This window comes from Brachionichthys hirsutus, chromosome 6, assembly GCF_040956055.1.
Source record: "Brachionichthys hirsutus isolate HB-005 chromosome 6, CSIRO-AGI_Bhir_v1, whole genome shotgun sequence".
Lineage (NCBI taxonomy): Eukaryota > Metazoa > Chordata > Actinopteri > Lophiiformes > Brachionichthyidae > Brachionichthys > Brachionichthys hirsutus.
This window is the reverse complement of record NC_090902.1, coordinates 15332798-15358684: the sequence shown is the minus strand read 5'-3', so window position 1 is coordinate 15358684 and position 25887 is coordinate 15332798. Positions and strand designations below refer to the sequence as shown.

Sequence of the window (25887 nt, the reverse complement as noted above, 5' to 3'; positions counted from 1 at the left end):
CACCATGTTAATCATATTTGTATCATGCATCTATCATGTTGCGATTGGTTGTCCAGCTCATTTTAGAGACACGGTAAACTGTATTTGGGTGGAGGCAGGATAAGTGAGGTGAGCCACAAGGTGAGCGAGTCGAGACACGAGGTGAGCGAGTCGAGACACGAGGTGAGCGAGTCGAGACACGAGGTGAGCGAGTCGAGACACAAGGTGAGGGAGTCGAGACACAAGGTGAGCAAGTCGAGACACGAGGTGAGCGAGTCGAGACACGAGGTGAGCAAGTCGAGACACGAGGTGAGCGAGTCGAGACACGAGGTGAGGGAAGAGAGACACGAGGTGAGCGAGTCGAGACACGAGTTGAGCCAGTCGAGACACGAGGTGAGGGAGTCGAGACACTAGGTGAGCGAGTCGAGACACTAGGTGAGCGAGTCGAGACACAAGGTGAGGGAGTCGAGACACTAGGTGAGCGAGTCGAGACACTAGGTGAGGGAGTCGAGACACGAGGTGAGCGAGTCGAGACACGAGGTGAGCGAGTCGAGACACGAGGTGAGGGAGTCGAGACACGAGGTGAGCGAGTGTACCTGGGCTCTGAGGCCAGAGGGCGGTTCTTTCTGAGGAGGTGCAGTGTGGCAGCAGCACATGTTGGATCCTGCTCTTCTTCGGCAAGTCGCTTTAGTCGCCTGGCAACAATGGAGTGGGAAGAAGAGGAAGAAGATGGAGGGGGCGAAGCTCCTGAAGCTGAAGGAGAGGGATCCAAACCTGCAACCCCAGACGAGACGGAGCTGAGGTCACCGTGAGAAGCAACCTTTTGTATTTTATTAGTAGCCACTCTCATCGCTTAGCTAGCAGCGAGACTCGCTGCATGCTCGTCATCCCGGCAGCTCGACCCACATCTAAAGCGCTGAGAGAAGAGAAGCCTCCCTCTGGGGCCCCCCACGCCACCCCGGCCCCCGTCTAGAGCGCCCCCCACGCCACCCCGGCCCCACATCTAGAGCGCTGAGAGGAGAGAAGCCTCCTTCTGGGGCCCCCCACGCCACCCCGGCCCCCGTCTAGAGCGCCCCCCACGCCACCCCGGCCCCACATCTAGAGCGCTGAGAGGAGAGAAGCCTCCCTCTGGGGCCCCCCACGCCACCCCGGCCCCCTTCTCCCAGTTTTCACCAAACTGGGAGAAGGGTTGGGCATCGAGCAGAGAGAAGAAGTTCTAGAAGAACCAGAGAAGGGGGCGGAGTCGGGATGTTCTTCTTATTACCCTCGCCGAAGCGGAGGCGAGGGTATTGCAATTGGGTGCGTTTGTCTGTTTGTCTGTCTGTTTGCTTGTTTGTCTGTCCGAGCGCATAACTCAAAAACTAGTAACCCAATCGACTTGAAATTTTTACACAAGCAAGGTTCTGTCCGTGGCTCGGTCCTCCCCGAGAATGGCGTTGATCCGGATCTGGATCCAGATTCTAGAATTATTTTTACATCTGGAATTGTGCCTGTGCTGTAAACTGCCACTTTAAGAGGGAGGGACACGAATGGCATGATGGGAAAAAGAGTCCAGAAGGAGTCTTGTAGTACGTTCCGGAGCAGCAAGCTAGAGCAGGTTTGGCCCCTCTGATCCGGAAGCCCTGTTTACTGTCTCACAAGATCCAATAGTCCTTTGGAGGCGGGGTCTGCAGTCTCTGATTGTCTTTCTAGTTACAGTTAAACTACTTGGCTGATTATCCATCAGAGTGATCGGGACAATATGTAACTTACGTAAGAGTTAAAATAACACTGTAGTCTCTGCATGTGAACCGTCAACATAAAAAGACGGAGGCGGTAAATATCAGTCGTAAACAAAAAGCTACGGCCTTTCAAACCGCCACCTGGCAGATCAATGGGAGGACGTGTGTGTCGTTGTGTGTCGTTGTGTGTCGTTGTGTGTCCGCGCGGGGGGGTCGGAGAAACAGGCGGACAGAAGGGGGTTAAGGAGGGGTTTTGAGAGAAAGTGAGCGAGGAAAGGTGGAAAGCCGTATCGATTTTCTGGGGTTAAGCAGGGCCTGTAATTAAAATGTTAATTTGAGAAAGAGGGAGATAGTGTCCCGACAGCCGAGGGAGGGATAAGAGAAGTGATAATCGGAACGACACAACGGGACCGGGGGAAAGAGAGATAGCGTAGCTCAACGGACCAACGCGACAAATCACAAGTGAGAACGGCGATCTGCTGGCTGAGATGGAACGGGTCAGAGGAGATGGACTACTGGAAGCCCAATAGGGGAAGACTAGGACCCCCCCCCCCCCCCCCCCCCCCGACGATACAGAGACAGATTAATGATCGTCTGATGCTTGTGATCAACGTACAAATCAGAACGGATCGTTGTGGGTATGTTTCCAGTCACATTAAGACACATGTTACGGCCACCCCGGAAGCTACAGCGGCTAGCCGGTACCATGCTAGTTATCCTGTAGCATCCCGGTGCTGTGTTGCTGCAGCAGACTCGAGCTGGGGCTTGCTAGCATGGCCGTAGCTCGTCTTCCAGCCACAGGCTCGCTCAGCCAGCGTGTCTCCCCCAACTAGAATCCAAACAGGAAGCAGAACGCCTGCTCTGCATGCTTCTACCCGTCCGTCAGTCTGTCTGAGCCTCGTTGTTGCCTCAGCACAAACGTCTGGGTCCGTGCTGCTGAATGCGTTTGGGATTCAGGCACGGCGGGCTGGCGTGTGGGCGGTACGAGCCGGGTGCGGGGCTAATAGAGCCTCATTAAAGAGGTCGCATTGTTAATTCGGTACGGCCCTTTAGATCGGTGCCTAGCCCACTAATCACCCCGACACACACACAGCCGTTCTGGCCACATCAGATACAATCTAATTACTTTAACGTCAAATTGATTGGTAATGGAGGGAGGTGGGAGTAGCGAGGGAGGGGCCAACAGGTAAAGATGCTGCTCATTGTGTGTGTAATGAGTACCAGGGGTCAAAGGTCAGCTCCCAGCGCCGACGACACGGCTGACCTCGCAGTAACAGCGCAGGTTCCAGCATGGCTTGCTATGCTACTAACAGCAGAGACACGCTCTGAGTGCAAATGGCTGTCCCCGTCCCCGTCCCCGTCCCCTGGAGGACGGCATCCAGAGACCTCCCGATATTTAGAACGCTGTTGTTACGGGGCTGACATCGCAGTGCGAGTTCATGACCTCTAACCTAATATGCTGCCTGCAGTCCCATGCGACCGATGAGGGGACACTGAAGGGACGTGTGGACTGGATCCGCATCCATCGAAGGTACACAAGGAAAAGAAACCATCATGGCAGCTGTCCTGCAATCCAAGGCACTAGCCGCCTCGCTAACACTGCTAGCTGGCTCGGCGCTAGCTGGCACGGCGCACCAGCCAGTCCTGGTGCCGTGCCTCCGGGTGTACGAGATCACCGAGCAGGCCGACGGAAGCAGCTTCAGCCGACTGACTTTTGCTTCGCGTTTCAACCTGCTGTATTTAGCATTGGCCTGCTCCGGGGTTATCGGCTCAGACCGACTGTTTCCAACAACGATGAAGGGAAGCGGGTGCAACAGCACGTTTACGTTGGTCGCCAGGGAGAAGAGGGAAGTCCACGAAAACGAGACGAAACTTGTGATGCAAAAGTAGGAAGGAAGGGGAGCCGGCAGGATTTCACTCCCATGAAGGCAGAACACGATTTATCCTTCTTTGTTGGTGGAAAAACAAAACATGTAATACAGTAATATCTCCACATACGAGTGTTCTGAGATACGAGTAACTTCCTGATGGTGGCGCTAGATGTCCGAGCGCTGCTAGCTAGCTAGAACGGATTAAATTGGTTGCAGTTGTTTTATATGGGAAACATTGATTTGCGTTCCGAGCTCGGTCCAGGAACGAGTTCTACTCGTATGTCAAAGTATTTCTGTACTTGTACAGAGTACAACGGCGCTCATTATTACCTCTCTCAAGGCGACCAAGGCGTGGCGCGGGACCTCGACCCGTAGAGCAACACATTGGATGTTTTATTTGTTAACTATTTGTTAACTATTTGTTTCACAAATTAAGATTTTCTTGCTTTACAAATAATGCAGAGCTTCTAAAATATTATGGCGTGTTAAAAACTAAAGTACTCAGTACTATAAACCACATGCTGAATGTCAGACCCCCCCCCCACACCCACACCCACACACACACACACACACGCTCATAGGAATAAAGCCATCTAATGAGAGCCTTACCTGCACAGCACCAGCTGTACGTTTGAAGTGTGTGTTTGTAGATTAGGGCTCGTAGGTCTGCTTTTGGAGCTTAACCTCACTATTTATGCACGTGTCCATAGTGGGGGGTGTGTGTGTGTGTGTGTGTGTGTGCGTGCGTGGAGCTGAACTCACCATACTCTGCTCGTAGATGCTCCGGAATGTGCGGCTCATACCCCTCTTTTTCTGGAACCTCATCAAAATCATCCTCGTCTTCGTCGTCCTCCCCATCTGAAGAAGCCTTCATCTGAGGAAGAGTAGATACAGTTTAGACCTGAGGAGGTCTGCAGCAGTCAGACAGACAGACAGACACACACAGACACAGACAAACAGACAGACAGACAGACAGACACAGACAGACACACAGAGACACAGACACAGACACACACACACACACACACACAGACACAACATTTTTTGTGAATTTTCCCACCCAGGAAGGAATAACTTTCATGACATTATCAGTGACCTCCAAGTGCTTCTCATTTTATTACCTGTACAATGTTATCTACACAAACCAACATACAGGTAAATATTCACAGACTACAGGTAAATATTCACAGTCTACAGGTAAATATTCACAGACTACAGGTAAATATTCACAGACTACAGGTACCGTATTTTCCGGATTATAAGTCGCGGTTTTTGTCATAGTTTGGTCGGGGGTGCGACTTATATATGCTTTTTTTTACAAAATCTGTGAGCGCAGAGACAGTAGCCTACACATTTCTATAACAGGTGTTACAGGGAACTCTGTGACCCGTCAGAACCTGTCGCGGTTTCTGGACGTTCAGAGTTATCTGTCACACCTGTTATCTAAAAACACAAATTAGAAGGGCTGATTGAAAATGGCGCCGAAAAGAAAGTCATATTCCGCGGCTTACAAGCTTCAGATAGTGAAATATGGAGCCGAAAACGGCAATCGAGCAGCAGAAAGAAAGTTTGGAGTGAGCGAAAAACTTGTAAGGGACTGGCGAAAAGCGGAGGTTACGCTTACTGAAATGAAGAAAACAAAGAAAGCTAATCGCGGGCGACAAGCTAGGTGGCCGCAGTTGGAGGAACGAGTTCACGCATGGGTGCTTGAACAACGTGCTGCTGGGAGAGGTTTGTCAACGGTGCAGTTGCGTCTCCACGCCCAGGTGGTTGCCAAGGAGGTGAATATAAACGGCTTTGCGGGAGGACCTTCTTGGTGTTACCGCTTCATGCAGCGCAAACGCCTCTCTATCAGAGCTAGGACGACACTGTCCCAAAAACTGCCAGCGGACTTCCAAGCCAAGGTTGACAGTTTCCGCGCGTTCATTGAAAAGCATGTAAGTGATCACAACGTGACACCGGATCATATTATTAACATGGACGAGGTCCCCCTCACTTTTGACATCCCCATGGGCCGAAGTGTTGCAGAGAAAGGGCAAAAAAGTGTGACTATCGTTACAACTGGTCATGAGAGATCACACTTCACAGTGGTGCTGGCATGTTGTGGAGACGGATCAAAACTGCCACCGATGGTCATTTTCAAACAAAAAACCATGCCAAAAATCCAATCCTCCTCAGTTGAAGTCGCCGTGAACGAGAAAGGGTGGATTGATCAAGAAATGATGAACTTGTGGCTTACAAAGTGCTACAATAAGCGACCGGATGGCTTCTTTAGAGCACGCAAAGCTCTGCTTGTGATGGATAGCATGAGAGCGCACATCACACCACAGTTAAAAAATAAATTAAAAGTTCTCAACTCCATACCTGCCATCATCCCTGGAGGCTTAACCAAAATACTCCAGCCACTTGATATCTCCGTGAATAGGAGCTTTAAGTCAGTTTTGCGTAACCTGTGGGAGCAGTGGATGACGGGTGGAGAGCACAGCTTCACGGCAACCGGGAGAATGCGCCATGCAACTTTCCTGGAAGTCATTGAATGGATCGACAAAGCATGGGCTTCAGTGACAACCGCAACCATCCTGTCGGGATTCAGAAAGGCTGGAATAATTGGAACTGCAACTGACGACGAGTCTGATGTAAGCGACGTAGAAGAGGAAGCGGCGTCTTGTCTACCTGCCGAGTTGGGGGAGTTGTTCAAAAGTGACACCGAGGATGAAGATTTCCTTGGATTTCGTGATTCGGAATAAAACCTGATATTTTGGTAAACGTGTTAGCATGTTCTTTGTGCTATATGTTGTTTGGTGTTGGATTTTATCAAATAAAGTTTCCCCAAAAATGCGACTTATCCTCCAGTGCGACCTATATATGGTTTTTTCTTCTTAATTATGCATTTTTTGGCTGGTGCGACCTCCAATCCGGAGCGACGTATAATCCAAAAAATACGGTATATATATTAATATATGTGTGTTTTTCTTTGTATGCCTGTAGAATTCTTTAAAGGTTTCATATTCTACCCTTTTTTCACAAGTTAAAGCAGGTCCCAAAAAACTGACATGAAATATCTGAGACAGCCTTTGATCAAAATAGCAAAATAGCTGCAGGACAGCGTCCCTCATGTCTGTCTCAAACAGATGCTGCAGGACAGCGTCCCTCATTCCTGTCTCAAAGAGATGCTGCAGGACAGCGTCCCTCATTTCTGTCTCAAACAGATGCTGCAGGACAGCGTCCCTCATTCCTGTCTCAGACAGATGCTGCAGGACAGTGTCCCTCATTTCTGTCTCAATCCGCTCCGTCAGAAACGCTCTAAAACAGGAAGCAAAAGGACATTCATAGCGTGGACGCTACCATGGTAACTGTGAGGGACATTTTTAGCACACAAAGTAAACTTCATCCACTCTGCTCCTCTTCATGACGGAGCAGCAGCTCGACTCTGCGCTTAGAGAAGTAGCAAACTACGACGGATTTAGACTTAGAATAGTGTAGAAACACGGGAAAGTGAGTTTGTTAGGATTCAAGGCATGACTGGGACACACACACACACACACACACACACACACACACACAGGGATGAGGCAGCCACAGACGGTGCTGCCGTCCTGCACGAAGCTCAAATGGACTCGTCCGCCTTGTAACCAGGCAACGTCTGCCACCGACAAGGGGACAGACTTCAGTCTCGTCCTCGTTGTCCCGCCGGCCTGCTCGCACAAGAACGGTGTGTTTGTGTGCCGCGATGAGCGCCTATCAGGGCGAGGCACAATTTATGCTTTTTAATTTCCTCGTGGGGCCGTGAGCCACTGGCTGGCCTGCAACACAACACTCGTATACACGTTAGGCTAATTTCCATAAGACTGTGTGTGTGTGTGAGTGTGTGTGTGTGCGTGTGTGCGTGTGTGTGTGAGTGGCTGCCTTGCCTTTAACCGTTAAGGACACACACTGCATTCGAGCAGCATAATAATGATAGCGATTAGCATTATGAGGAGAATAACCTCAGCTTAAACTCACCTCTGAGGCCTTTTTCATTACTGTGTGACACGTCTGTGTGAGAGAGAGAGAGAGAGAGAGAGAGAGAGATGCAGCTGTGTTACTGCCGATAAAGCTAAAATTACTTTACAAATGAGCCTTCAGATCAGGGCTCGGCAACCTAAGTCACGCGTGCCACGGCCGGCACGCCAGGGCAGAAAAGAATATCGTATTTTATGATATTTAAAACCACACGAGAAATGGAGCACGCTAAATGTTCTTAGCTCCAGCACCGCCGCTTTCGCTCATTTTGCCCTAAATTTCAAGACACACAGAATATTACGTACTCTGACTGAAAGATGAACGTCTCTACTTCAGTCAGGACAACAAGCGTGTTCCTGCCTTCATCCCTTCTGGAGTTATTGTTATTGTATAAGCGTCTTTGAGTTTTCAGAAAAGCGCTATATAAATAAAATGTATTATTATTATTATTATTGTCCGTTGAGGAGCGGCAGAAATCACCAAGATCAGTGGAACGCCGCCGGCACTTTGGGTTTGAGTACAAAGTAAAGCGGAACGCGCCGTGAAAAAGGTTGCCGACCCCTGGTCATGCTAACCAGAATGCTGAACGCCCCCTGCTGGTCGAGATACAGACAGCAATGCACAGCGCAACTAACTATCATTAAACCGACCACAGTCTGAGACCGGGGGGGGGGGGGGGCGCTTTCATGAACCAATCGTGAACATAAAAGCAGATGCAATGGATGAAGAGGATTTAGAGATGCTTCTATTCCTTATTTAGCTTCGTGTTCCTCCGTGTGAAAGAGATCAATAACTCCAGAGTGTTTGTTTAAAGATGAGAGTCGCGTGGCGTCTTCGGCCGAGCTGCTAATGCTGGGAGGTCTCCGCTCCGTCTGCAGACACAGTCCCTCTAGGGTTCTGCTCGTCTGCCTTAGTGCCGGCAGGTTTATTCTGCTCTGATCAATGACATCAGAGCAAGAAGTAATCGGCCAGCTGGAGGAAGATGTGGCCCAACATCATCGCTTTTCCCCTTCTTCTGCCTCTTTGTCTCTAATTCACCTTAATTTAATCCTGATAGCATCGAATACGTCCGCCGGCCTGGCAGAGCCGTAAGTCTCTCAGTGGAATTAGCTTTCTTCAAGAAACATTTTGCTGACGGGGGCGCGGCTAAAATATGGCCTCTGTTCCCCACATGGCTGCCTGGCGGCCGCTTTGCATTTTAGCACAGCTTCGCTTTATTCTCGGGGACACACACGAGGAGGGAAATGTCCCCGCGGCAGAGACAAACGGACTCTCCAGCTGAACGAGTCTCACAGACGAGTTAGACGTGATGTTTTCAGCAGCACCGCGCTCTGAGTCACTGAAATGGGAAAGAGACAAGACAGATATCGGTACGTCCAACACGAAAAACAGGCCCAGAGAGGCTGTTCACGTAAAGCAGGTCATTCAGGGATCAAACACAGACTGCACGGGACTTCAGAGATCAAACACAGACTGCACGGGACTTCAGAGATCAAACACAGACTGCACGGGACTTCAGAGATCAAACACAGACTGCAAGGGACTTCAGAGATCAAACACAGACTGCACGGGACTTCAGAGATCAAACACAGACTGCACGGGACTTCAGAGATCAAACACAGACGGCATGGGACTTCAGAGATCAAACACAGACGGCACGGGACTTCAGAGATCAAACACAGACGGCAAGGGACTTCAGAGATCAAACACAGACGGCACGGGACTTCAGAGATCAAACACAGACGGCACGGGACTTCAGAGATCAAACACAGACTGCATGGGACTTCAGAGATCAAACACAGACTGCAGGGGACTTCAGAGATCAAACACAGACGGCACGGGACTTCAGAGATCAAACACAGACGGCACGGGACTTCAGAGATCAAACACAGACGGCACGGGACTTCAGAGATCAAACACAGACTGCATGGGACTTCAGAGATCAAACACAAACTGCATGGGACTTCAGAGATCAAACACAGACGGCATGGGACTTCAGAGATCAAACACAGATGGCATGGGACTTCAGAGATCAAACACAGACTGCATGGGACTTCAGAGATCAAACACAGACTGCATGGGACTTCAGAGATCAAACACAGACTGCATGGGACTTCAGAGATCAAACACAGACGGCATGGGACTTCAGAGATCAAACACAGACGACATGGGACTTCAGAGATCAAACACAGACTGCATAGGACTTCAGAGATCAAACACAGACTGCATGGGACTTCAGAGATCAAACACAGACGGCACGGGACTTCAGAGATCAAACACAGACTGCACGGGACTTCAGAGATCAAACACAGACGGCATGGGACTTCAGAGATCAAACACAGACTGCATGGGACTTCAGAGATCAAACACAGACTGCATCGGACTTCAGAGATCAAACACAGACTGCATGGGACTTCAGAGATCAAACACAGACGGCATGGGACTTCAGAGATCAAACACAGACTGCATGGGACTTCAGAGATCAAACACAGACGGCACGGGACTTCAGAGATCAAACACAGACTGCACGGGACTTCAGAGATCAAACACAGACGGCATGGGACTTCAGAGATCAAACACAGACTGCATGGGACTTCAGAGATCAAACACAGACTGTATCGGACTTCAGAGATCAAACACAGACTGCATGGGACTTCAGAGATCAAACACAGACTGCATGGGACTTCAGAGATCAAACACAGACGGCATGGGACTTCAGAAATCAAACACAGACTGCATGGGACTTCAGAGATCAAACACAGACAGCTTGGGACTTCAGAGATCAAACACAGACGGCATGGGACTTCAGAGATCAAACACAGACTGCATGGGACTTCAGAGATCAAACACAGACTGCATGGGACTTCAGAGATCAAACACAGACGGCATGGGACTTCAGAGATCAAACACAGACGGCATGTGACGGAAGGAAAGTCAGTCGTAGTTTAACGAGCCAATAAAGGAGCGATCTGGAACAGAAAGGCGTCGACGGCTCGTTCTACACACACATTGACCGTTATTAGCTCTTATTGATAAATGTCATTGAGCTCATTAAAACTAAGTGACCCGTCATCAACGATCACGAAGCAGCAGTAATGAGTCTATATAGCATGTCGACTCACAACGAACCACCCACTCACCCACTCACTCACCCATTCACTCACTCACTCACTCACTCACCCACTCACCCACCCACTCACCCACCACCCACTCACACATTCACTCACTCACTCACTCACCCACTCACCCACTCACCCACTCATCCATTCACCCACTCACCCACCACCCACCACCCACTCACCCACTCACTCACCCACTCACTCACCCACTCAACCACCCACAGATGCTGACTCCAGGTTCCACATCGGGTGAGAAGCCTGAGAGCATCACAGAAACATCACAGAAACATCTGGATATACAAAGCTCAAAGATCAACAGCTGCATGAAATACTTAAAAGGAAAGTATCTTTCCTCTACAGGTGTCGTGCTTTTCCAGCTCCTCCCCCTCTCACCCTCCTCCCTCTTATCCTTTATAAAAATGTTTAAAAAGCCGTTCCATCTTATAAAGGAAAAATTAAATGTAGTCGGCTGTGATGGGCCCTCAGTGCAGCTGCTATTTATATGCTAATGTACACTCAACCTGCCAAGGTCTGGCAAATGATTAGTGCACGGTCATAAGTCAGGTGTATGTCAGAGAGGGGGGGGGGGGCGGTTAACCGTCACACACACGCAATGGAGGAGGAGACGAAGAGAGAACGCCAAAGGAAGATGGAAACACAGGGAGCTGAAAAAAGCCATAACTGATGCTTCCATTGTTTCCCTGACAAGTTAATATAGCTCACACACACACGCACACACACACACACACACGCACACACACACACACACACACACACACACTTAGTGACTGGATTATTTCTTCTACATTTAAGGGAGGGGTGTAAAGTATCCTTTGGGAACGCTGAGCGTCTCTAATGGCACCATTATCACTAAATATTCCCTGAAGGGTAGACGTGAGAGCCGGTTAGCTTAATGAACACATTATACACACCTTCATAAACACACACACACCCACACACACACACACCGCTGGAGAACCGATGGATATCGTGGGGCTTGAAAAATAGGTCTTTTAAATAACCATCTACTTTGCGGGCTCAAACTTGAGTGTGGGAACGGGAACCCCGGCGGCTAAAGGCGGCTAAAGGAGGCTAAAGGCGGCTAAAGGCGGCCAAAGGCGGCTAAAGGAGGCTAAAGGCGGCTAATGGCGGCTCAAGGAGGCTAAAGGCGGCCAAAGGCGGCCAAAGGTGGCTAAAGGAGGCCAAAGGCGGCTAAAGGCGGCTAAAGGAGGCTAACGGCGGCTAAAGGCGGCCAATGGCGGCTAAAGGCGGCCAAAGGTGGCTAAAGGAGGCTAAAGGCGGCTAAAGGTGGCTAAAGGCGGCTAAAGGAGGCTAAAGGCGGCTAAAGGAGGCTAAAGGCGGCTAAAGGCGGCTAAAGGAGGCTAACGGCGGCTAAAGGCGGCTAAAGGCGGCTAAAGGCGGCTAAAGGCGGCTAACGGCGGCTTAAGGAGGCTAAAGGAGGCTAACGGCGGCCAAAGGTGGCTAAAGGCGGCTAAAGGAGGCTAAAGGCGGCTAAAGGAGGCTAACGGCGCTAAAGGCGGCTAAAGGCGGCTAAAGGCGGCTAACGGCGGCTAACGGCGGCTAACGGCGGCTAACGCTGGTCTGCTGAAGTTCTGGCAGTTTGTGTTTCCGTTTGCTTCACAGGTTTGATCAATCGGGATGGAACCAGAATTTACCGAGCAGAGCCTTTGTGAACGCATGAGCCTGTCCCATGCCTACGGGCGAGAGACGGGGAACGCTGTGAGGTGCCGCCGCTACCCGCTGCACCACCATGCTGCCCTGTGCTCTTACTGGCGTCACCAGTGGTTCAGGCGTGCGTCTAGCTCTGTTGGCTTGGGGGGACAGGAAGTCTTCCAGAGTCCGACCTGGCCACAACGTTCCACGTCTCTATTACCCCCCAGACAGGATCCCATGGGACCCCACGCTAATGAGGAAGACGCTTCCCGGCTCCGCTCCCTTCTTTGTTGCGTTACCCCATTACCCTCCTCCACCCCCTTTGTCTCTGGGGAGCAGTCAGCTCACATGATGCGGGGGGTGACATCTTTATTCCACTAACCTAGTCTGGCAGGTCTATTAGCCAGCCTGAAGCTTCCTGAACCTCTGGCTACTCTCAGCTGCCCCCCCCAGTCTGTCTCAATGGGTTATCAGAACAGTCATTATTAGACCTCCTCGCCCCCTGCAGGCTGCCTTCGCTGTGCAGGGGAAAGCTCCTGGACACCTGGAGACAGGTGCAGCAGCCATATATGATGGAGCTGTGGTCAGTGCTATCAGACTGGGCCACACACACGCACGCGCACACGCGCACGCGCACGCACGCACGCACGCACGCACGCACGCCCCGTCCGGCCTGGGGCAGAGCCCGTCCGGCCTGGGGCAGAGCCCGTCCGGCCTGGGGCAGAGCCCGTCCGGCCTGGGGCAGAGCCCGTCCGGCCTGGGGCAGAGCCCGTCCGGCCTGGGGCAGAGCCCGTCCGGCCTGGGGCAGAGCCCGTCCGGCCTGGGGCAAAGCCCGTCCGGCCTGGGGCAGAATTGATGTCCTAACTCAGTCGAGGTTGCAGTTTCACAGGACACGCCAGAAGACGAGCGTTGCTGCAGCGTCTTTTCGCCGGCGCCCTGCAAGCCAGTTCCTTCAGGCTGTCGGTTTCAAGGGATTAGAACTCCGCTTTACTTCAGTCCCTCCTTTTGCATTCTTTATCGCTTGCATTCATTTCTCAAGGTTTATTTACTGCATGTACTTTTACACTTCCTTTTTCATGAACAGAAACTGATGCAAAAACAAAAAAAACAAAAAAATCACTGAGGTGCAAAACGACAAGAGTCTTTCTGAACCTAATGCATAATGACGAACAATCAAAGGCAAAGAAACAAAAAAAGAAAAAACATTTCACGATGCCGAAAGAGATCCACCGATAGAACGAAAGGGGGGCGAGTCGGAGGAGAGAAATAGAGGGATAGTCTTTCTTTGTTTATCTCCAGGAAGAAACAGGCGGCCACATCCATTGTGCCGTGATAAGATGGGTTATCAGCAGTAAACAAGGCCCGGGTCTGTATGAATGGGGCCCGGAGTGACTGAATACACTCTTAAAAACAGATACGTTGAAATAAGTCTCAATGTCTCAACCCCTCCTAGACAAAAGCCATGTTTTCAGTTAGCAGCACTCGTCTAGCGGTTAGACGGAAGGCCCATTAGACGTGATCCTAGTGAGGGTCGACCCCCCCCCCCCCCCCCCGGCCCCCACGACAAAGCCACGCAGAGCATCCATGCCTCTGGTCAGCCTAGAGCGGTGCGTGCTCTTAGGACAGGGGGGGGCAAACCTTTTGACTCGCGGGCCGGGCCAGGGAGAGCCCAACGGGCCGCAGTGTCCCCACGCCCGTGGTAGGAAATACACGGTGGAGAAAAAGTCCCCACAAACCACCTTTACACAGAAAACTCCAAAATATTTCAATGTCAAATAAACAAAATGGCCGAAGATGGAACACGAATGTTGTGTAGCTGCTCCAAAAAATTTGTAGGAAAGGAAAGACAGACGACTGGAGGCCGGTCGGGGAATAAAAGGTACGGCGCCGCTGGACACGGGACACGGGACACGGGACACGGGACACGGGACACGCTGGCGAAATCTACCGACAGCCAGAGAACGCTAGTCACGAGTTTAGAAGGGCTGGACCAATCAGTGTCCTCTTCTGTCCTTGCTCCCTGTGTCCTCTTCTGTCCCTGCTCCCTGTGTCCTCTTCTGCCTCTGCTCCCTGTGTCCTCTTCTGTCTCTGCTCCCTGTGTCCTCTTCTGTCTCTGCTCCCTGTGTCCTCTTCTGTCTCTGCTCCCTGTGTCCTCTTCTGTCCCTGCTCCCTGTGTCCTCTTCTGTCCCTGCTCCCTGTGTCCTCCTCTGTCTCTGCTCCCTGTGTCCTCTTCTGTCTCTGCTCCCTGTGTCCTCTTCTGTCCCTGCTCCCTGTGTCCTCTTCTGTCCCTGCTCCCTGTGTCCTCTTCTGTCTCTGCTCCCTGTGTCCTCTTCTGTCTCTGCTCCCTGTGTCCTCTTCTGCCTCTGCTCCCTGTGTCCTCTTCTGTCCCTGCTCCCTGTGTCCTCTTCTGACTGTGCTCCCTGTGTCCTCTTCTGTCCCTGCTCCCTGTGTCCTCTTCTGTCCCTGCTCCCTGTGTCCTCTTCTGCCTCTGTTCCCCGTGTCCTCTTCTGCCTCTGCTCCCTGTGTCCTCTTCTGTCTCTGCTCCCTGTGTCCTCCTCTGTCTCTGCTCCCTGTGTCCTCTTCTGTCCCTCTCTCCTCTCCTCCGTTTTGGTGGACGATAGCCAGAGGCCCGTTGTCAGTGGGCCGGTAGAAAAGGACCCGGTAATGGAAGGCCTTTAGGGCTAAGAAGGGAAAGCTAATTATGATAAAGGGCTGCAGGCTGTGGTTATCGGCGAGCCGGCGACGGCTTCCTGACAGTGATAAGCAGGCGCAGCGAGACGCCCGGCGACGCCCGGCGACGCCCGGCGCTCCGTCACTGTCAGGAAGCCGCTCCGTTCAGCTAAAGAGCGATCACACGCTGCAACTTCAGGACGTGCAGCAGGTCGCAGGCGCTGCTCGTTTAAGTCTGGATTTGGTTTCACCGCAGTTCAAGTGTGCAGCCAGCGTCCCATGTCAACACCGGGGGGGGGGTGGTAAACCCTCCCCTCCGAGTCATGAAGGGGTAACCCCGCCCCCATTCTGAGTCAGATCCAGATGAAGATGCTGAATGTTGCACCTCCCCTCATGAAGTCAGACACTCTCCTTCAACAGACGACGAGATAGGAACGCAGAAGCCGAGTCTGCCTGTAGTAATACTTTCTGTAGTAATACTGCCTGTAGTAGTACTTTCACTAACCGAGCGCCACCGCAGGGCTTCCCTTCCTGAGGCAATAAAGCTCCAGGACGCATCATCGTAAACCTTCCTCTGTGATCAATACAGGATTCTGATTCTGATCAAAAGCTGAAGTTTCATCAATACATTCACTGTAGTTTCCTGTCTCAGACCAGCTGAATGGAGGCTGTTGTGGTGTGAGACTGCCCCCTGCTGGCCACTTCCCTTCTACACATTCTGTAACAATCGCTGCTTTTGAAATTTACTCCTGGATGTGTGTGGGAGGAGGAGGAGGAGGAGGAGGAGGAGGAGCTAACAGAACTCCTGTATTCTCTGGGATGTGAGTCTGTCTTCGTGCATCAACGAGAGGAAGCTTTTCATTTCCCGTTTAGCACATTGATTCATGCTCATGAGTTGTGGATAACGTTTTCCTCAGCGTGTACGTCCCCCTCTGCTTCCTGTGTGTAATGTTTTTAATGAGGTAGTTTGTAGAACTCACCACTAGGCGGAGCCTGCTCTTGCACTCAATGTGAAGCTCCTGGTGTTTCTGCAGGGCAGCTTCTAAAGCGCTCTTCAGATCCAGAGCTCTCCTCAGCAGCTGCTGCTCAGCGCCCGACTTTGTGAAGACCTACGGAGGGAAACGCTCACAGTCACGGCGTCAACGTGCACGGAAGGATCAGCGAGGTCTCACGGGAAAGTCGACAAACACAAATTAGAACGAGAAAACGACAACCAGAGACTGCAGACCCCGCCTCCAATAGACTATTGGATCTTGTGAGACAGTAAACAGGGCTTCCGGATCAGAGGGGCCAAACCTGCTCTAGCTTGCTGCTCCGGAACGTACTACAAGACTCCTTCTGGACTCTTTTTCCCATCATGCCATTCGTGTCCCTCCCTCTTAAAGTGGCAGTTTACAGCACAGGCACAATTCCAGATGTAAAAATAATTCTAGAATCTGGATCCAGATCCGGATCAACGCCATTCTCAGGGAGGACCGAGCCACGGACAGAACCTTGCTTGTGTAAAAATTTCAAGTTGATTGGGTTACTAGTTTTTGAGTTATGCGCTCGGACAGACAGACAGACAGACAGACAAACAAACGGACCCAATTGCAATACCCTCGCCTCCTCTTCGGCGAGGGTAATTAGAACAAAAACCGAGCAAGTCTGAAAGGTTCACAGAGCCGGTACCAACCTGAACCCAACCCTGGACAGCTGGAAGGTGTTTGGATTTCATCAGTTTATACAGCTCAATCGCCGCGGCAACCACTGCCTCATTATCCTCCGTCTCCTTAACATGAAGACCTGTAAGGAAGAAAGGAAAGGAAAGTTCAGAAACAGGAAACAGAACACTTGCTTTTCATGAAAGCCTCGTCGGTAACTCGGCTCGCTGACGGCCTGATTCTATCGGCGCCAGGGAAAGCCGGAACCGGCCCGCAAGGAGGTTCTGTACGATGAACATTGAATAGAAGAAAATATTTTATTTGTTTTTATTAAATGCTTTTCAAGAATTATCCACTAGGGGGCGCGCTGTCTTGGTCAGAGTATTAGACACGCCGCGTCACAGACAGGCCAAACAGCACACGGGAGCTGACTCTGGGAGATCCTGCTCATGTCCCCTGCCTGAGAGACGTGCGTGTGACGAGACCTGATGCGCACGTGAAACGGGACAAAGACCAGACTGAGAGACGTTTCAGGTATTTGGTGAACCTGAGACAGAACTTCCTGTTTCTGCTCACCTTTCACAGGTAAAGCTTCTGATGTGTCGACATCCAGCTAGAAATAATTGATCTGCAATGTGACGCAGATCTGAAGGGCAGATTAGCCTCCGTAGGTCTGGACCCATTTGATCAGTATCTATTGATCTATTGCAGGAACCCCAAACGAACAGAACTGTGCACGTTTGGGACGACCTACCTTTGAGAACACATTCAGTCAGTAATGATCAATAAAACTAAAATGCGTTCAAGGCTCACACACAAGCACTTCAATGACATTCTGAGAGTGACACCTGATGCTGATGCACCTGTGCAGGTAAAAAGATGCCAAGTTTCAGGCCCAAAACCAAAGCAGTGCAGACGAGACTAACGCCTTTAGATGCTGCCTGAGACGCTGTTTGCACTGAAAGAACGCAGCTCTGTGAAGAAGAGTCCTTCCTGTGCTGATTTAATGTTAGTGAACAGCTTCAGGAGCAGATAGCATGCTGGGATGCTGCTGTTCATGCAGCTCTGTGAAGAAGAGTCCTTCCTGTGCTGATTTAATGTTAGTGAGCTTCAGGAGCAGAGAGCATGCTGGGATGCTGCTGTTCATGCAGCTCCATGCATGTTCAGCATGCATTGTGTGTCTGTTTCATGCATGAAGGTTACACAAGCTGAAGTTTACAGGACGGTGAATACTTCCTTCCTTACACATTTAATAGCGCTCTCTTCAGTTGTAAGCTGTAGGCAGGGATTCAATTTAGATTTGATATGCACATGTGTAAATGGTTTAAAAAGCCCTTTCTTTATGAGTCTCATTTAATCTTAAAGTGCGTTACTATATTTATCAGTACCAATTGCTTGTTAAAGTTCTGTGCCTTCGTACAATCAATGGGATCAGTTTCAATGCAGACGTGTGAATGATAAATAAATTACACAATTCTCTAAAGAAATCTGAGGTGTTTCATGAAATGTTTGGTAAAAGAATAGTTCATTAAATATCACGTTTTTCCTGATGTACTTCTTTATACTAAAACAAAGGAAAGACGTGACATCTTTGCTACTTATAGCTGAATATGCTACATTTCTAATGGTCCGGCCCACTGGACATCGTCCGAGGCCGTACGCGGCCCCCGATGTGAAATGAGCTTGACACCCCTGCTCTAGAGCATCATGTTGTGTGTCCTCCAGGGGGCAGATCACCGAGGGGGGCATTAACACCGACTCGGGTGTATCAGCAGCCATCGTGGCAGTTAAACGTCCAACGAGGTCGTCCTGCTGTCGGGGTGTGGGCGTGGCCCAAAGAGGAACGTTCCAGTACACAAAGGCAATCTGGAGTGTTAAAGGTCGTCACCCGTCCGGTCACCGGGACACGGCAGCGCACGATGCAGGTAACGGTCAACATTTCACCAGCCGTGCTGAGGGGAGCAGGTTTCCCAGCATGCATTGCGACAGTGTGTTTCTGAACTCACCAGGCCTGAGGTCCAGCTCCAGAGAGTAGGCGTGGGAAATGAGGCCGGAGCTCCGAATGAACATGTGCTCGTCCTCTTCTTCTTCGCTGCTCCCCTCCTCCTCCTTCTCCCTCTTCTCATCACTGCTCCTCTCATCTTCAGTCGCTCCGTCTCCTTTCCCTCTCCTGCCATCCTGCAGGTGTTTGCTGCAGCAGGGCTGGTCGTCGGCCGGCGGGTGCTCATTGGCCGGTTGGGACTTTGGTGAGCTGCTATTGGTTGACATGAACTCTACCTCGGGGAGGAGCAGCCTCATGCAGGATTCCATCTCCGTCAACGTTGCCTGAATCTCCAGGTAGGAATCTGACAGAGAAAGAACACGTACTGCAGGGGCCGGCAACCTGAGGCTCGCGTGCCATGCCCGGCCCACCGGGGTGTTTCTGTCCCGTCTAGCAGCGCGACTTCAAATGGAAATTCTGAAATACATTTAGGTTTGGTTTTGCGCTCCCGATTCCCCATTTATATACAAATCTATCTTCCAAAATTGAATGCACACGATTACTCTCGTCTTTATATTAGATGATTTACCGTCCATGTCCTTGGAGGCTGCCTCCACTTTCTCTCTGTAGAGCGCCTCCATTCTCCTCTGTCGCTCCTCCTCCCTCCTCCTCTCTGCTACTGTCCTGGACTCCACATCCTGGAAGTCCACCTGACAGAATGAACACGACATTCCTCACAGGTGGATATCACAGAGCTGCTCGATAGGAGCTCGATAGGAGCTCGATAGGAGCTGGATAGCAGCTGGATAGGAGCTGGATAGCTGCTCGATAGGAGCTGGATAGGAGCTCGATAGGAGCTGGATAGCAGCTGGATAACAGCTCAATAGGAGCTGGATAACAGCTCGATAGGAGCCGGATAGGAGCTCGATAGGAGCTGGATAGCTGCTCGATAGGAGCTGGATAGCTGCTGGATAGGAGCTCGATAGGAGCTGGATAGGAGCTCGATAGCAGCTGGATAGCAGCTGGATAGGAGCTCGATAGGAGCTGGATAGGAGCTCGATAGCAGCTGGATAGCAGCTGGATAGCAGCTGGATAGCTGCTCGATAGGAGCTGGATAGCTGCTCGATAGGAGCTGGATAGCTGCTCGATAGGAGCTCGATAGGAGCTGGATAGGAGCTGGATAGCTGCTCGATAGGAGCTGAATAGGACCTCGATAGGAGCTCGATAGCTGCTCGATAGGAGCTTGGTAGGAGCTGGATAGCTGCTCGATAGGAGCTGAATAGGACCTCGATAGGAGCTCGATAGCTGCTCGGTAGGAGCTCAGTAGGAGCTCGATAGGAGCTGGATAGCAGCTTGATAGGAGCTGGATAGCTGCTCGATAGGAGCTGGATAGCTGCTCGATAGGAGCTGGATAGGAGCTGGATAGCTGCTCGATAGGAGCTGGATAGGAGCTGGATAGGAGCTGGATAGGAGCTGGATAGCTGCTCGATAGGAGCTGGATAGGAGCTGGATAGGAGCTGGATAGGAGCTGGATAGGAGCTGGATAGCTGCTGGATAGGAGCTGGATAGCTGCTCGATAGGAGCTGGATAGCTGCTCGATAGGAGCTGGATAGCTGCTCGATAGGAGCTGGATAGCTGCTGGATAGGAGCTGGATAGGAGCTGGATAGCTGCTGGATAGGAGCTGGATAGCTGCTCGATAGGAGCTGGATAGCTGCTGGATAGCTGCTCGATAGGAGCTGGATAGGAGCTGGATAGGAGCTGGATAGCTGCTCGATAGGAGCTGGATAGGAGCTGGATAGGAGCTGGATAGCTGCTCGATAGGAGCTGGATAGCTGCTGGATAGCAGATTGTTAGCAGTATCAACCCAAACCTGTCCAAAGCTTTGACGTGTTTGAACATGCTACAGGTTGCAGAGAACATTTCAAGGTTCAAGGTTACTTTATTGGTACCCGTATGTCAGTATGCTATATGCTATATGCTAAATGCTAAATGCTATATGCTACATGCTAAATGCTATATGCTAAATGCTATATGCTACATGCTACATGCTATATGCTATGGTGTATTTATGTTCATCTCAGACAGCATTCTCTCTCTCACCTTCTTAACCTGTTTGAGAAAGTGGTAGCCGAGAGCTAACTTCTTGTACGCCGTTCCATACGTGCCCTGCCATGATTGGACCGTCCGGATGGCCAGTGATCTCAGTTTCCTGGCCACCTCGTTAGGAGGGGGGAGGGGCTGCTCCGAGTCAGTCTCCACAGTCAGCTCCAAGAACTCCTGCAGGGGAGGAAGGAGGAGGCGAAGGAGAATTACAAAAACAAAGCCCCAAGCCAAGTCCTAATGGACCGAGCCAGTAGGAGGAGCACCGACCCGACGCCGCTCGGCCGGCGTCACACACGCCTGGAGCGCGGGGCGTGGCCGTACCTGGAAGTCGTCCACCAGCAGGGTTCTGAACTGGTGCGATCTGGAGAACAGCTCGCCGGCTATCTGGAAGGCAGACAGCCGGATCTCGGCGTGGTCCCGCTTGAGCTGGGACATCACGGAATGGTAGGCGTGGTCCATGAAGGCCTCGGACACCCTGGGAGGAGAAGCACGCACACACACACACACACACACACACACACGCACACACACACACACGGAGGCCACGGACTCACATTCTACGAACGAATCTGGGAACTGTTCCCTGATTGTCTCTAAAAGACTTCCGACTTGGAGCCTTTGACATTTCTGCAATCGGTCCAGAGACCGGAATCAGAATCCGTTTCGTCGCCGTCGTCAGTGAAAGGATTCAGACGAGGGAGTCCAGCGCCGTCGTGACTGAAAACCCTCAGTAGACGATTCGTTCCATAATTATTGAGTAAACACGTCCAACGCGAGACATAATGAGAAAGAAACCCGACATCTTCTAACAGTTTCCTTCTAGTGCAGAACCCCCCCAGCAGGGGGGGTCAGCGGGTGACGTACTTGACGAGCTTCTTCATTTCCTTCATCTTGTCCCGGTTGAGCTGAGGCTCTCCTGAAGTGGTCAGCTCCTCCACCAGCGCCGACAGCCTCTCCCTCCGGGACGACTCCATCTTGTGTCCCTGGGAAGGGGCGGAGTCCATCAAGAGTCCATCAAGAGTCCATCAAGAGTCCATCAAGAGTCATTCGGGAGGAGCTCATGTTTATTCTAGCTGATTCTTGAATCCATAAATGGGTTTAGTGTTAAAATGTAATATTTGTTCCTGACCTCATTCTGGATCAGAACCAGAATAAATTCGGTGGCGTCCGGTAAAGATATTCACAGATCCAGAGAGACACGCCCTGCAGCCTTCAGCCGGGTCACGTGATCATGTTACAACACGCGGTTCCATATCGTCCAATCATCAACGAGCTCCTGCTGATCAGCTCCACCAATGTTAGGGTCGTAGCACGTTGCCTAGCTACAAGATGGGAAGGAGGCCTCGCTTTTATTTTGACAACGCCTCACGAGTCATTGCTGCCGGAAGTCCGACTCTGTGAAGATCTCACCAACTTTACCGAACTCCGAACGCAGAGGACTCAAACGTCGCTACTTAAACCGCAATAAAGAACACTACGCCTGATTTATATCACTAATCACTATTTATATCACTAATAGACATTTATCACGTTATTTTAATATCTGCGGGGCGACGTACCCGCAACAGGAAACCAGAGGTTCAGTCGGAATGTAAACATGGCTAACGTTAGCTACATTACGTTCAGTGAACAAGAGACTCGAACCCACCGCGGACTGAAGGTTCTGTTAGAACCCCCGAGTTCGCTGCTAAAGTCAACCTGTGTCCGCAACGCGGCGCTTACCCGCCGGGGGAGCAGCCGGGAAGCCCTCAAGTCAACGACTAGCTTGTAGTTCTACAGCTTCATAACACCAATGACGTCACTTCCGTTAGCAGCTTGAACTACCGGTTTGACTTCACAAAATAAAAGCCGAGGATCTTTGTTCGTTTTTAGTCATTTTAACCTCAGTCCAGTCCATTCACAACAAAATTCAGAATCACAACAGCATTATTTAAAGATAATTTTTATTCTCAAATTAAATTATAGTTCGTCCCACATTCTCGTGGCAGAGATTCAGTCCTGCGTGGAAAGACTCATTTCATCTGGACTTGTAGCGCATCGATAAGTTCTACAATCTCTGCAAAGTAGTCATTCTCCTCTCCCGGAACCGTTTCCTGGTACTGGTCCCTGAGGGACAGCAGAGAACCCAGCAGGGACCGATCTGAGCGGAACCGTCCCCAACACACAGGAGCCATGGCAACCAACGCCCTGAGAGCCTAAAGCCGGAGGGACACAGACACACACGTTTACAAACGCAGCCCGGCTGGAGCCCCCCCCCGATCCACACAGACCGTCCACCTTCTCCCTGCAGTCGTGCTCAGGGGAGTCCAGCAGCTGCGGGACCAGACGGCACCAGCCCACCTCCAGCAGCTCCTCCTCCAGGAAGCGGAGCAGCCGCTCCCCGTGGGAGGCGTCCGGCAGAGGGTCCCCGCCTGCTTGGGAGATCGTCTCCTGCTGAAGGACGTCCTCCGGGTGCGACCGGAAACGTGAAACGCTTTTCATAGCTACGTCTGGAGAAATGCATCGTGGGTGATCTGTCGTACCGTCTCACTAATCAGGTCAGACAACATGGTGACGATTCGTGTGCGCAGAACTCCGGCGCCGTCGGCCCTGAACAGATCCGCCAGGACCTGCAAGCCTCCGGTGGACAGGAAGTGATGCTGCGCATCGGGAGAGCGGCGCAAGATGGAGGCCACAGCGAAGAGAACCTGGCAGGAGGACAGGCCCAACGGTGAGAGCGCCGCGTGTGTGTGCGTGTGTGTGTGAGTGTGTGTGTGTGTGTGTGTGTGCGTGCGTGTGTGCGTGAGTGTGCGTGAGTGTGTGTGTGTGTGTGTGTGTGTGTGTGTGTGTGTGTGTGTGTGTGCGTGAGTGTGCGTGTGTGTGTGTGTGTGTGTGTGTGCGTGAGTGTGTGTGTGTGTGTGCGTGTGTGTGTGCGTGAGTGTGTGTGCGTGTGTGTGTGTGTGTGCGCATGTGTGAGTGTGTGCGCATGTGTGTGTGTGTGCGTGCGTGTGTGTGTGACTGTCCACCTTCTTCTTGACGGGGACCGGTTCTGTAGTCACCAGGATGGTTAACAGCATCTGCAGAGCTCCACCCTCCACAGCCTTCACCTGACCGCGGGGTTACTGGAGGACACACAGCGGAGGACACACAGCGGAGGACACACAGGGGAGGACACACAGCGGGGACACACAGCGGGGGACACACAGGGGAGGACACACAGCGGGGGACACACAGCGGGGGACACACAGGGGAGGACACGCAGCAGAGGACACACAGCGGAGGACACACAGCGGAGGACACACAGCGGAGGACACACAGCGGGGGACACACAGCGGGGGCCACACAGCGGGGGACACACAGCGGAGGACACACAGGGGAGGACACGCAGGGGAGGACACGCAGGGGAGGACACGCAGCGGAGGACACACAGGGGAGGACACGCAGGAGGACACACAGCGGGGGGGACACAGCGGAGGACACACAGTGGAGGACACACAGTGGGGGACACACAGTGGAGGACACACAGTGGGGGACACACAGTGGAGGACACACAGCGGGGGACACACAGCGGAGGACACACAGCGGAGGACACACAGCGGAGGACACACAGCGGAGGACACACAGCGGAGGACACAGGGGAGGACACGCACCGTTAGAGCGCTGAAGCTGCCATCGATCCAGAAGACGAGCAACGAGGCTCAAGAATGTTCCCAAAGAGGAACGAGAGTTCAGTAACGACAACTCAGAATGTGGGCGTCAGCTAATGAGGATCTGGGCGTCGGCTAATGAGGATCTGGGCGTCGGCTAATTAGGATCTGGGCGTCGGCTAATTAGGATCTGGGCGTCGGCTAATGAGGACCTGACTGGACTGAGGGAAACACCAATATGTTCATTCGTTCATCACAGAGACACAGAGTCTGTCTCCCTGCTGAATCCACCCTGCTGAATCCAACCTGCTGAATCCAACCTGCTGAATCCAACCTGCTGAATCCAACCTGCTGAATCCAACGTGCTGTCTGCCTGCTGAATCCAACCTGCTGAATCCAACCTGCTGAATCCAACCTGCTGAATCCAACGTGCTGTCTGCCTGCTGAATCCAACCTGCTGAATCCAACCTGCTGAATCCACCCTGCCGAATCCAACCTGCTGAATCCAACCTGCTGAATCCACCCTGCTGAATCCACCCTGCTGAATCCAACCTGCTGAATCCACCCTGCTGAATCCACCCTGCTGAATCCAACGTGCTGAATCCACCCTGCTGAATCCACCCTGCTGAATCCACCCTGCTGAATCCAACGTGCTGAATCCAACCTGCTGAATCCACCCTGCCGAATCCAACCTGCTGAATCCAACCTGCTGAATCCACCCTGCTGTATCCAACGTGCTGAATCCACCCTGCTGAATCCAACCTGCTGAATCCACCCTGTTCTCAGCACCGCTGGTTTCTGTAAATGCTGAATCGCTGGCGTGTTCAGAGGGAACCATCTCTGCTCCTTCCTAATAGCGTGATCCGTTTCAGCTCCTCCAGTTAAAATGAGATTCCAGTTCAGCTGCAGGACAGATGTCCCTTTCTGACTGTTTAAAGGTCCAGTCAGACATCAACGTGCCGAGGCGTAACCACAGCAACCTGCTCCACATCAGTCAGTACCTGGCCAGAGCAGATCCGAGCACGAAGGCCGAGCTCTCCTGCAACCTGAAGTCAGAGCTGTTCAGAGCCTGCAGTACGAGCTGTAGACCCCCCAGGGAGCACAGTGTCTGAGCGTTGTCCACCTAGAGGGCACAGTTAGCATTACACACACCTGCAGGCCAGGTGAGCCCGTCGGGATGCTTACCTGGTGCACCATGTACTCCAGCTCCAGGAGGATGCTCTGCCTCTGCTCAGCGGAACAGGAGCTGCTCTGCATGTGCTGCAGCAGGCGTTGCATGATCTGCACACAGACACACACACACACACACACACCACAACACAACACACACCACAACACACACACACACACACACACACACAACATAACACGCACACACACACACACCACAACACGCACACACCACAACACACACACACACACACACCACAACACACACACACACACACACACACACCACAACACGCACACACCACAACACACACACACACACACGCA

General features: G+C 51.8%; 2 protein-coding genes across 6 annotated transcripts in view; both read right to left on the bottom strand.

Moving 5' to 3' along the window:
• The window catches only part of uvssa (UV-stimulated scaffold protein A), a 38070-nt gene extending 15520 nt beyond the window's left edge, over nt 1–22550 (bottom strand). For 2 of the 5 annotated variants that reach the window (XM_068740314.1, XM_068740315.1), the window contains exons 1-11: nt 22487–22550; nt 21629–21747; nt 21086–21239; nt 20762–20938; nt 19250–19370; nt 18686–19024; nt 16712–16821; nt 16017–16145; nt 7574–7606; nt 4334–4445; nt 576–753 (exon numbers count right to left, since the gene is read on the bottom strand). In XM_068740314.1, coding sequence (XP_068596415.1) covers nt 576–753; nt 4334–4445; nt 7574–7606; nt 16017–16145; nt 16712–16821; nt 18686–19024; nt 19250–19370; nt 20762–20938; nt 21086–21239; nt 21629–21738 — 1463 coding nt within the window. In that variant the 5' untranslated portion in view covers nt 21739–21747; nt 22487–22550. The remainder of the gene's footprint in view (nt 1–575; nt 754–4333; nt 4446–7573; nt 7607–16016; nt 16146–16711; nt 16822–18685; nt 19025–19249; nt 19371–20761; nt 20939–21085; nt 21240–21628; nt 21748–22486) is intronic. The other 3 variants (XM_068740317.1, XM_068740316.1, XM_068740318.1) reach the window with 3 other exon arrangements.
• Nucleotides 22551–22700: 150 nt separating this feature from the next.
• sil1 (SIL1 nucleotide exchange factor) overlaps nt 22701–25887 on the bottom strand; it is a 9555-nt gene continuing 6368 nt past the window's right edge. The window contains 7 exon segments of the mRNA XM_068740462.1: nt 22701–22959; nt 23042–23194; nt 23287–23451; nt 23770–23855; nt 23858–23865; nt 25392–25513; nt 25576–25671. Of these exon segments, the coding sequence (XP_068596563.1) occupies nt 22777–22959; nt 23042–23194; nt 23287–23451; nt 23770–23855; nt 23858–23865; nt 25392–25513; nt 25576–25671 (813 nt within the window). The 3' untranslated portion in view covers nt 22701–22776.